The sequence below is a fragment of the Gigantopelta aegis genome, chromosome 4, assembly GCF_016097555.1.
Source record: "Gigantopelta aegis isolate Gae_Host chromosome 4, Gae_host_genome, whole genome shotgun sequence".
Lineage (NCBI taxonomy): Eukaryota > Metazoa > Mollusca > Gastropoda > Neomphalida > Peltospiridae > Gigantopelta > Gigantopelta aegis.
Window position 1 is genome coordinate 60,896,557 of NC_054702.1, and position 13,026 is coordinate 60,909,582.

Sequence of the window (13,026 nt, forward strand, 5' to 3'; positions counted from 1 at the left end):
AAAAACACCGACAAATGAACGGCAAATTTCTGTAGCCTAACGGAAACCAAAGTAAGAGTCAGACGATCTCTCCAGAAAGCTACAAAGTCTTTGACGAGGAATACCAACCACCAGACCAGTAACATTTTGGGCCGAAAATTCCCAAGCAAGACAAATGGACAAATATTGTATTTGTCTGATGCTTTATTACTGTAATGTCGCCTCTTCGGATCAATACTAATTCCGATATATCTCTTATATTTTTAATCAAATCCGAGAGTTTTTGTTGAGTTAAGAGGATGATCTATTGGCGCTTACTATTTACATATTAACTGGAGAAAGAAACACAGACAAATGTGATATTAATATGTATCGATCTATAAAACAAAATTAATAATACAATAAGAATACCGTTATCATTAAAGAAAACCAACAACTTTTGTTTTTGAGGATAAAAATCGGGCCGGAGTATCAGATTGCGAACATGACGGTTACCGTACCATCGGAGTTATACGCAGTGAAAACAGGAGATCATATTGTTGTAACGAGTGACACGATCTCCGTGTCGATGGCATCCGATGATGCGCCCGTCAGTTGGAGATTGGCAGAAGCGGCGCGAGTAGGCGTGCTGTCAACATCTCCGGACTTCTCGTTCGTAACCGACTCGTCTTGGCCGACCGAGTCCCCGGACATTTCTGTACTCACCTGTTCGGGACTCAACATGTCCAACGGGAGTGGCGGGAACGGCACGCGGAACGAGTCCCTCTACTTCGACGAGGTTGAGTGCCTGGAGCAATGGCTGGGGGAACGTTACATCAGCAAGAGCGCCGTCGTGCTACTCACGATGTTGTACGTGTTGATATTCGTTACCGGTGTTCTCGGCAATATGTGCACGTGCTTCGTGGTCGTTCGGAACAAATACATGCATACGACAACGAACTATTACCTGGTCAACTTAGCTGTGTCGGACGTCATTACGTTACTTTTAGGTAGGTAAAAGTATATTCTTAAAACTTTTTTTCTTTCTTAAACCTCAGCAAAACAAACTTTTGGACATATTTGCATCATTGAATTATAACTTTGACAACTACTTAAGTGGCTTGTTTAGACAGGTGGTTACTTAATACACCAGTGCCTTTCTTCTGTACTAAAAGTTTGTGGAGAATAGAAAGTGGCCTGTACAAAAAGGTAACACCTTAACAAGGGTGGCCGTTTAAACAGATCGTCAGTAACTGTTTTGCTATATACTGATTTTGTTACAGCCGTACGTTCGCACCTTTAAACCATTGCTTCAAATAACAATATCCATTTTTTGTTTTTGTTGGACGGGGCGGGGGTGGATTGTGGGGGCTTTATTAATTGGTTGGTTGCATGATTATTTGTATGTTGTTGGGTTTTTTGTCTTGTTTTTGTTGTTTTTGTTGTTTTGTTTTGCTGTGCTGTTTTGTTTTAGGTTTTCTTTGGGGAGGGTAGTGTTGTTGTTGTTGTTTTTTTTTTTTTTTGTTTTTTGTGGGGTTTATCTGTTTTGAGGTGGGGGGTTGTTGGGGTTTTTGTGAGTGGGGTTCAGTTTTAGTCTCATTGACATTCGAAGTTTTATATTATGCAAGTCTGGATGTTTGATTATCACATTTTGTTGTGTCCGTACTTGGGGAATTAATTGTTGCTTATCGTAACTTAATAATATGATTTCAGTAATCGTTAACTAATTTCAGCCTCGTCACATTTGGTGCGCACATGTGTTCGGTCAATGTCTGGATGAATTATAATCATCCTGACCTGTCTTTGGACGGTAGCGACTGTACAGTGGTGTTTAAGCGTGTATGAACATTAAAGGGACATTCCTGAGTTTGCTGCAATTTTTAAGATGTTGTCGACTAACAGCGACTTTTTGACAACTGTAATTATATATATTTTTTTTCATTAAATATTACTGGCTGTATATTAAACGTGTTTCTGATCGTTCTAATATCTGTACTAGGTAAAATTTCATTTTATTTCCTAAAAAAGATTTTTTCGTACATACGAAATTATTTGAAGACAAAATCCAGTTTGGGCTTCTTACAAATATTAAGACGACCAGAAACACATTGAATATACAGACACTGATATTCTAAACAAGAAAATATATTTGATATGTCATTTTAATCGTAGAAGTATTTTATTAGTCAGAAACAGCTGACAATGCAGCAAACTTAGGAATGTCCCTTTAACTTTATGTTCAAGTTCGGTGTTTTTAATGTTTGGTTTAAAGGGGATGAGACACGAAACCAAACATATGTCACGGGTTCTGCCACTAGTATTCTTTGACTCAATATAGTTTGCTCCACTTGATTATATCAACAGATGTTTCGCAACCAATGAGTCTAATAATACTTGTATTCACTGGCTTAGCCAGAATTTTATATTGCTGGGGGCAGCCATAATGGAGGCGCACCCAAATTGTCAATGAATCGTGTTGTTAGGCGACAGGCAAATACTAATGTATTAAAGGGACATTCCTGAGTTTGCTGCATTGTAAGATGTTTCCGACTAATAAAATATTTCTACGATTAAACATACATATTAAATATATTTCTGGTTTAGAATATCAGTGTCTGTATATTCAATATGTTTCTGGTCGTCTTAATATTTGTAACTAACCCAAACTTGATTTTGTCTTCAAATAATTTCGTACGTACGAAAAAACAATATTTTAGGAAATAAAATGAAATTAACCTAATACACATATTAGAACGATCAGAAACACTTTAACATTCAGCCACTAATATTTAATGCAGAAAAAATATAGTTGATATGTAAGTACAATCGTTAAAAAGTCTCTGTTAGTCGATAACATCTTAAAAATTGTATCAAACTCAGGAATGTCCCTTTAAAGGTAGTGGTAGACAAAGGAGGTGTGATTAGGTGGGGCTATGGTTGAAGCCACACACACACCCACACCCTCCCCACCCCCGGCTACCACATTACATGTATCAGTTTAAAGTTGAGTACTTCCTATAGTAATTTCATCTGTTTTAGGCTTCATTTGATTATAGTACAACTCCAGTTAATTTTAATTGGAAGTAAACTGTAGAGATGTATTTTAATGTATTTATTATGGACAGTAGTTATCTGAGAACTAAACATGCGCCGAAACCAGTTACACAAATATTTCTGTACTTGATGTTTTGTCCAAAGACCACAAGCGTAAAACAAATAATAGAAAATCATAATCTATAAATATTCTGTATAAATACATTTCAAAGCTGCAGTGTCGTTGAGTTCCTTTAAGCTGCGTTCAAACTTACACTTTAAACTAGTTTAACTAAACTGGTATAACTAGACAAGTTTAAAATGAAGGTGCGAACGCGATCTTTTCACTATACCGGTATAGCCAAGACACTTCGGTATGTAGTTTATTTGAACTGGTATTTATCTAAAACAGTTTAAATGTAAGTGTGAACACAAACTGTTTTTAGTTAAATTAGTATAAGGCGGAAGTGACAATGACGTCACAGCCAGAATAAGCAGTAAGCGTGTAAGCACCGGCCTAACAAGACTCGAAGTCCATTGCTGTTTTGATGTCTTGCGCAAGAGCGGATAACTACACTTCCGCCTTATACCAAAAATAGCTATTACACGCGTGAACACTCTTTATTTCCAAAAAAAAAGTATAGTTAAACCTACTAATAATGTGTGTAAAATGATGATGGAAATCATGGTGAAGTTTTCAGGCCAGCTGATTTTTCCCGAATATCTCTATCGTTTTTGTCAGAATTTGAGGATTTGCTCCAGTACAAGGGGCAGGCCCCCCCCCCCCCCCCCCCCCCCCCCCCACACACACACACACAAACACCCTCCTGTCTCGTACGCTTATGGTTAAACTAGGGCTGGCTTATGCGCTTCACGTTAAACCAAATGGCGACGTTGGGAACCAATCAAATAGTTCGCGAACGTTAGCGAAACGCTCGCTGGCTGAACGTGTGCCAGTTTAACTTGGGTAAGTGTGAACAGCTTTAGATCGTATTAACAATTCAGGTCACATTCGCAGGCTCTGGGTGTGAAATAGACATTGATGTTTTCTGAGTTCAACAGATTAGTCACGCAAGTGTACTGAACGTAGGTTGGAAACCATAATTATTCTAAAGTTAATATCTCCATCTTAGTTGCAAACTGCTTGGAGAAAATATATCTGTTCATTAACACATGTAAGGTTCACTGTAATAAAAAATAATACAGGTTTAGCTATTCTGTGGTAAAAATGGCAGTTGACGATACCTATTGATGGCGCAAACAGTTAAACGGCTTTATTATGAGTGGAACTCTGTTTGTATTTTTGTACGCCGTGGAATGAGGAAATTGAGACTGAAGCTTTAAAATAACTCACTATGCATATTGCATTTAAAACTGTCATGCAATCGATACACCCAAGGGGAGAAAATACAAATTGTTACGTCAAGGAAAGGATAACTGGCGTCTGAAAATAGAAAATGTTTGGTTTGTAAAGCAGCCGTACAGCATTCACCACCTGCATGCTGTTTAACTGTTTTATTATTGTGTATATTGGTTACGGATTTTAAGTAAAGGAAAGGCACATGTTTTTATAACATCATTTCAACACAGTTTTAAGTACGGCTTTGTGGTGAATGACAAATTTGACAAATGGATATTTCGACACATTATCGAGAGAGAGAGAGAGAGAGAGAGAGAGAGAGAGAGAGAGAGAGAGAGAGAGAGAGAGAAGAGGAGAGAGAGAGAGAGAGAGAGAGAGAGAGAGAGAGAGAGAGAGAGAGTGTGTGTATGTGTTCGTGTCCGTGTGTGTAATAAATATGTGGATGTTTTAGCTTTTGTCTGCATGCGAGTAAGGACGGAGAGAGAGAGAGAGAGAGAGAGAGAGAGAGAGAGAGAGAGAGAGAGAGAGAGAGAGAGAGAGAGAGAGAGAGAGAGAGAGAGAGTAAAGACACAGAGAGATAGAGACAGAGAGAAAGAAAAGAAACCCGCTTTCGACACATAGACTACTCTTGTCGATAAAACAGCATGGGATACTTGATACTTGTATACACTTTCCCATCGACAGGACAGTGCATACCACGACATTTGATGTACCAGTCGTGAGTAACAGGGTGTGATGAGAAAAACACGTGTCCACAGAGGGCGATCGATCGTGCATCCCATCGCACTTCAGACTAAGCTAAATCCTGTGCCAGGTTTTAATAGCATTTTAGGAGGCGGGACGTAGCCTAGTGGTAAAGCGTTCGCTTGATGCGCAGTCGGTTTGGGATCGATTCCCGTCGCTGGGCTATTTCTCGTTTCAACCAGTACACTACGACTGGTATATCAAAGACCACGGTATGTGCTATCCTGTCAGTGGGGTGGTGTATATAAAATATCCCTTGCGGCATTGGGACAAAAATGTAGCGGGTTTCCTCTGATGACTACGTGTCAGAATTACGAAATGCCTGACATCCAATAGTCGATGATTAATTAATCAATGTGCTCCAGTGGTGCCGTTAAACAAAACAAACTTTTTAAATAGCATTGTAAGTTCACACGCATTGTTTGATACATCCGTTGCCACTGTGGGCGTACTTATATTGCATTTAGCAAGAAATAAACGGAAATCGTTTTTGAATATGGATTCGCAGATTTAAAGTTGCTTATAACAGTAATTTATATTTATATAACAAAGAGGTTCGAGGCGCGGGAAGCAGTATCCAGCGGTGCATTAACAATAGCCAACCCTGTTTACACGTCATGGGTGTACAGAAAGAAAAATGAAATGTTTTATTTAACGACGCATTCAACACACTATATCTACGGTTATATGGTTAAGGACCACAGCGATACTTAGATAGAAACCCCGCTGCAGCCGCAGTGGGATACACTTTATATTTAGCAGCAAGAGATGTTTTAATTATACATGATCCCACAGACAGGATAGTATATACTACGGTCTTTGCTCTATACCAATTGTGGAACACTGTCTGGAACAAAAAAATAGCCCAAAGGGTTCACCGGCGGGTATCGATCCTAGACCAACAGCGCATCAGACGAGCGCTTCACAATTGGTCTACGCCCGACCCCCTCCTGGGTTTACAGTGTTATTTTATAAAGGGTTAAGAGTCTGAATGAGACGATATTTCTAACACGTTCCATGAAGGATAATCCCAACGACAATGTCATTCATTTGCATGCATACTCGGTTACCGGGGATGAATGCCGATTTCTGATAAATCCTAGCGTTCATTTCTAATGTTTAAGCCGATTTCGTAACTTATAGTTTATAGGAAATAAATCTATAGTCTTGTAGACTGCTAAGTGCGTCCTTGGTATTACTTTTCCCCTTGGTATGATTAGTCTAGGCAACCCAGAATATTAATGTCATCATAATTAGTGAAGGAAATTCAAGAAACATCTTGATTTTTCGAACAAATAATCAGTCTAGATCAGTTATGTTATTAAATACTAATTAAAATATGTCCGTTTTTTTTTTTATGAATGTGCTTTAGTGGTATCGTTAAACAAGACAAACTTTCAAGTTAATTTTTTATTATATTTTTTCGCTAATAAACTTTATTTTACATAATATAACAGCGCACATTATTTATAATTTGATATACCAGTCGTGGATGATTAGTCATACCCAAAGCGGTCTGACTCCAAAGTAGTACCTTGGGGCGGGACGTATCTCAGTGGTAAAGTGTTCGTTTGATGCGTGATCGGTCTGTGGTCGATCCCTGTCGGTGGGCTCATTGGACTATTTCTCGTTCCAACAAGTGCACCACGACTGGTATATCAAAGGCCGTGCTATCCTGTCTGTGGGATGGTGCATAGAAAAGATCCCTTGCTACTAATGGACAAAATATAGTCGGTTTCCTCTCTAAGACTAAATGCCGCAATTATCATATCCAATAACCGATGATTAATAAATCAATGTAGGCTACTCTAGTGGTGTCATTAAAGGGACATTCCTGAGTTTGTTTTCGACTAATAAAATATTTCTACGATTAAACTTACATATGAAATATATTTTCTTATTTAGAATATCAGTGTCTGTATATTCAATGTGTTTCTGGTCGTCTTAATATTTGTAAGAAGCCCAAACTGGATTTTGTTTTCAAATAATTAAAAATATATTTTAGGAAATAAAATGAAATTTAACCCAGTACAAACATTAGAGCGACCAGAAACAGATTTAATATACAGCCACTGATATTTTATGAGAAAAATATATTTGATATATAATTACAATCGTTAAAAAGTCTCTGTTAGTCGATAGCATCTTAAGCATTGCAGCAAACTTAGGAATGTTCCTTTAAACAAACCAATTTTTTTTTAATTTTTTTTTTTTTTGGGGGGGGGGGGGAGGTTATACCCAAAGAACCCCGTGATCCTTAGCAGTCACCCTCCAAAGTGGTACCCAAACTCAACATTACTTAACTTTATATTCTAAAGCATTCCATGCTGAGTTCAACACATGATGTCTGATCTTTGATGTATCCACCTTTTTTCATCTTTTTTTTTCTTTCTTTTTTTTACGTCCACCATTTTTTGTCTCTTTGCGCCGTAACATACTGCGCTGCTTGCAAGTGGTCGCGTAATCAGGGTCATTAAATTGTGCGGAAATGCTGATTGCAATTAAAGAGCGTCTAGAGAGCTATAAAGGGGCATATAAAACGTAGCCCGAGCTGTGAATCTGATACGAACTCCAACGTCTGCCTGCATTACTGGATTGGCACGCAGCAAATCAGATCGAAGTCGTGATACCTTCAAAATGTCATGTCGATAAGTAACGCAACGCCCGTTTTAAAAGGAAAGGAATGTTAGTTTCGACTTAATTTAGATCACGTTCAAGGTTAACAAATGAAGTGATTTCCTCCTCTCCCCACCCAACACATATGATACCTAATCATTTTAACTGCATCACCAACTTCAGCTCAATTTCAATTCTTTGTTTCTGTCTGTTTGTCTGTCTGTCTGTCTGTCTGTCTGTCTTTCTTTCTCCTTTCTTTCTGTTTGTCTGCTAGTTTTGTTTCTCTCTCTTCTTCTGTCTTCCTTTTTCTCCTTCTTTCTTACACTATTTTTAGTTTTTCTTTTCTTTCTTAGAATTGTGATACATGGTGGGATAAAGGGTGAGAAACAATTGTTTAGGATGAAAACTAAATATATTTGCACATTGCAAAACAGTGGCATATTCAGGAGGCAGAGCGCTCGCTAACAACTTCACTGGCACCATCGTCTTCTATCACACTACATTCATCTAACCTAACCATCTACTGAGCTACTGCGATCACTTGCCCTCCAGAACATGCATCAGATCTCGGCTTTGCAATATCTCCCAGGGTCGAGACGTAGCCCAGTGGTACAGCGCTCGCTCGATGCGCGGTCGGTGTGAGATCGATCCCCGTCGGTGGCCCCATTGCGCTATTTCTCGTTCCAGCCAGTGCACCACGACTGGTATATCAAAGGTCGTGGTATGTACTACCCTGTCTGTGTGATGGTGCATATAAAAGATCCCTTGCTGCTAATCGAAAAGAGTAGCCCATGAAGTGGCGACAGCGGGTTTCCTCTCTTAATATCTGTATTGTCCTTAACCATATGTCTGAGGCTATATAACCATAAATAAAATGTGTTGAGTGTGTCGTTTCTTTCTTTTTTCCAATATCTCCCATCTCTGGTCTTCTGGTAGTCAGTCGACATGAGCTAAACTTCTGCTGGAGTGTCTGGGCGATTATTATATTCACTTAAAACAAGTTAAAGTTTGTTGTGTTTAACGACACCACTAGAACACGTTAATTTATTAATCAATGTTTATTGGATATCAACCATTTGGTAAATTTGTTACATATAATGTTAGAGTTAAAGTTTGTTTTGTTTAACGACACCACTAGAGCACATTGATTTATTAATCATTTGCTGTGGGATGTCAAACATTTATTAATTTTAACATAAATTATAGTCTAAGAAAGGAAATCCGCTACATTGTTCCATTAGTAGCATGGGATCTTTAATCTCCAGACAGGATAGCACATACCACGTCTTTGATATACCAGTTGTGGTGCACTGGCTAAAATGATAAACAGCCCAATGGACCCACCGGCGGGGATCGATCCTAGGGACATTAAGTAATCTCTGTGCAGGAAAGACCACACGTCTTGTGTATATCGTACAACTGAACCATTGTTTTCATAACTGCTATACGAAACGTAAAAGAATAGATGTGACTTGAATGAAACCAATATAAACCTATATTAAAGTTCATAATAACATGTCCTCTATCATTCACGCACGTCTGTCGCAGATATGAACTCTGACCTCGCGAAAATCGCCACTCAAGACTGATCAGCGCAACTGATCCGATGTTTTAATCAGGCATGCTGCCTCATGGGCGGTGAACCAGTTTATTCGCTGAACTCAGTCTGTCAGGTTAACATATCTATAGAGATCCCAGAAGAGGTTAAACGTATCATTAACTAGACCAAATCCTCTTTAATCTCCGGCAGCTGTCCAGCCTGTATCTAAGTATCAGAAATATTTCTGTCAATGTATGTGCGTGATGCACCTTTGGGTGTGTGTGTGTTGGGGGGGGGGGGGGGGGGGGGGGGGGGGGGGGGGGGGGGGGGGGGGGGGGGGAGAAGCAGGCGCATGTGCAGGAATTCATGCAGGGGAGAGAATCTAGACTGGCGAGGGATGTTTCTAGGGAGGTGCGAGACTGCTACCCCTGAAAGTACATTAATAAAACTTTGTTAAGCAGGGGTGTCTACCCCCGCCCCCCTCAAACGCGCCTGGAAGGAGTGTAATTGGTTCAGATTGTCGCATTTTTCAAAAGTTTGATACCTCTTGGTACGTTATAATATTCTGACCCCCCCCCCCCCCCCCCCACACACACACACACATTCCTTGCTTTGAATTTATTACAAACATCGGGACAACTGTTCTGAATCCACTACGAATGAATCACTGTAAAAGTTTACTTTAGCATATGTTTTTTTTTACTCATTAGCCTAAGCTGTTACCTACGAATTACAAATTGCTTTTCATCCGGAACGTATCCAACGACTGGTATACGAAAAGCTGTTGTGTGTGCTATGTCTGTTGGAAACTTCATATAAAACATAATTAATAAATAATTACATTTGAGTTACATTCTTTCAGTATTACATTGGCAGTGTGAGATGATATCTGTGAGGGCTCTGTTCACATTGTAACTTTGAGGGTTACTTTGAGATGACTCCCCCCCCCCCCCCCCAACCCACCCACCCACCCACGATTCAAGGGGGGAGAGTATTGGGTGCGTACCCTCTCCGAAATTCGAAGTATCCCGAGACATCCTGTGTTTAGTAGATGAATGATTAAATGCGTTTATTGGTTTGTAGTGGGAGACATGTAATTCATTTCATTTCAACTAATTTTCGTGATTATATCCAATAAAGGTTCAAGCACGCTGTCATGGGCACGCACACACACACAACCACGCACCTCAGCTTTCTGGGCTCTCTGTCCAGTACAGTGGGGTTAGTTGTTAGTGGTTAATCAGATTGAGAAAGAAGAGGGTGTAGTGGTCTTACACCTACTCAATTAATCGTTAAACCTCGCTCTGGGTGGGACCGATACTGGGCTGCGAACCCAATACCTACCAGCCTTATATCCGATGGCTTAACCACGACACCACCTAGGCCGGTGGAGACATGTAAATCTTGCTCAGCTTGATATTTTTGTGGAAGATTACGATATAGATGTTAGATAATACATGTTAGTGTACTTGCCCTTTTTACACGTTGCATCCCCTCGCTGAATACTGGAGGTGTACCTTTTAAATGTATCTCCTCCCTGAATACTAGAGGTGTACCTTTTAAATGTTGTATCCCCTCCCTGAATACTAGAGGTGTACGTTTTAAATGTCGTATCCCCACCCTGAATACTAGAGGTGTACGTTTTAAATGTTGTGTCCCCACCCTGAATACTAGAGGTGCTAGAGGTGTACCTTTTAAATGTTGTATCCCCACCCTGGATACTAGAGATGCACGTTTTAAATGTTGTATCCCCTCCCTGAATACTAGAGGTGCTAGAGGTGTACCTTTTAAATGTCGTACCCCCACCCTGGATACTACAGATGCACGTTTTAAATGTTGTATTCCCAGCCTGAATACTAGAGGTGCACCTTTTAAATGTTGTATCCCCTCCCTGTATACTAGAGGTGTACGTTTTAACTGTTGTATCGCCTCCCTGTATACTAGAGGTGCACGTTTTAAATGTTGTATTCCCACCCTGAATACTAGAGGTGCTAGAGGTGTACCTTTTAAATGTTGATTCCCCACGCTGAATACTAGAGGTGTACGTTTTAAATGTCGTATCCCCAACCTGGATACTAGAGATGCACGTTTTAAATGTTGTATTCCCACCCTGAATACTAGAGGTGTACGTTTTAAATGTTGTATCCCCACCCTGGTTACTAGAGATGCACGTTTTAAATGTTGTATCCCCTCCCTGTATACTAGAGGTGTACCTTTTAAATGTTGATTCCCCACGCTGAATACTAGAGGTGTACGTTTTAAATGTCGTATCCCCACCCTGGATACTAGAGATGCACGTTTTAAATGTTGTATCCCCTCCCTGAATACTAGAGGTGCTAGAGGTGTACCTTTTAAATGTCGTATCCCCACCCTGGATACTAGAGATGCACGTTTTAAATGTTGTATTCCCACCCTGAATACTATAGGTGCTAGAGGTGTACCTTTTAAATGTTGTATCCCCGCCCTGAATACTAGAGGTGCACCTTTTAAATGTTGTATCCCCTACCTGTATACTAGAGGTGCACCTTTTAAATGTTGTATCGCCTCCCTGAATACTAGAGGTGTACGTTTTAAATGTTGCATCCCCTCCCTGAAAACTAGAGATGCACCTTTTAAATGTTGTATCGCCTCCCTGAATACTAGAGATGCACGTTTTAAATGTTGTATCCCCTCCCTGAATACTAGAGGTGTACCTTTTAAATGTTGCATCCCCTCCCTGTATACTAGAGGTGTACCTTTTAAATGTTGCATCCCCTCCCTGAATACTAGAGGTGTACGTTTTAAATGTCGTATCCCCACCCTGGTTACTAGAGATGCACGTTTTAAATGTTGTATCGCCTCCCTGAATACTAGAGGTGCCAGAGGTGCACCTTTTAAATGTTGTATCCCCTCCCTGAATACTAGAGGTGTACGTTTTAAATGTCGTATCCCCACCCTGGATACTAGAGATGCACGTTTTAAATGTTGTATCCCCTCCCTGAATACTAGAGGTGCTAGAGGTGTACCTTTTAAATGTTGTATCCCCTCCCTGGATACTAGAGATGCTAGAGGTGTACGTTTTAAATGTCGTATCCCCACCCTGGATACTAGAGATGCACGTTTTAAATGTTGTATCCCCACCCTGTATACTAGAGATGCACGTTTTAAATGTTGTATCCCCTCCCTGTATACTAGAGGTGCACCTTTTAAATGTTGTATCCCCTCCCTGAATACTAGAGGTGTACGTTTTAAATGTCGTATCCCCACCCTGGATACTAGAGATGCACGTTTTAAATGTTGTATCCCCTCCCTGAATACTAGAGGTGCTAGAGGTGTACCTTTTAAATGTTGTATCCCCTCCCTGGATATTAGAGATGCTAGAGGTGTACGTTTTAAATGTCGTATCCCCACCCTGGATACTAGAGATGCACGTTTTAAATGTTGTATCCCCACCCTGTATACTAGAGATGCACGTTTTAAATGTTGTATCCCCTCCCTGTATACTAGAGGTGCACCTTTTAAATGTTGTATCCCCTCCCTGAATACTAGAGGTGTACGTTTTAAATGTCGTATCCCCACCCTGGATACTAGAGATGCACGTTTTAAATGTTGTATCCCCTCCCTGAATACTAGAGGTGCTAGAGGTGTACCTTTTAAATGTTGTATCCCCTCCCTGGATATTAGAGATGCTAGAGGTGTACGTTTTAAATGTCGTATCCCCACCCTGGATACTAGAGATGCACGTTTTAAATGTTGTATGCCCTCCCTGTATACTAGAGATGCACGTTTTAAATGT

At 40.1% G+C, this 13,026-nt stretch overlaps 1 protein-coding gene across 1 annotated transcript in view; it reads left to right on the plus strand.

The window, feature by feature from the left end:
* Positions 1-324: 324 nt before the first annotated feature.
* The window catches only part of LOC121370866 (pyrokinin-1 receptor-like), a 103,772-nt gene continuing 91,070 nt past the window's right edge, over positions 325-13,026 (plus strand). The window contains exon 1 of the mRNA XM_041496374.1: positions 325-968. Coding sequence (XP_041352308.1) covers positions 464-968 — 505 coding nt within the window. The 5' untranslated portion in view covers positions 325-463. The remainder of the gene's footprint in view (positions 969-13,026) is intronic.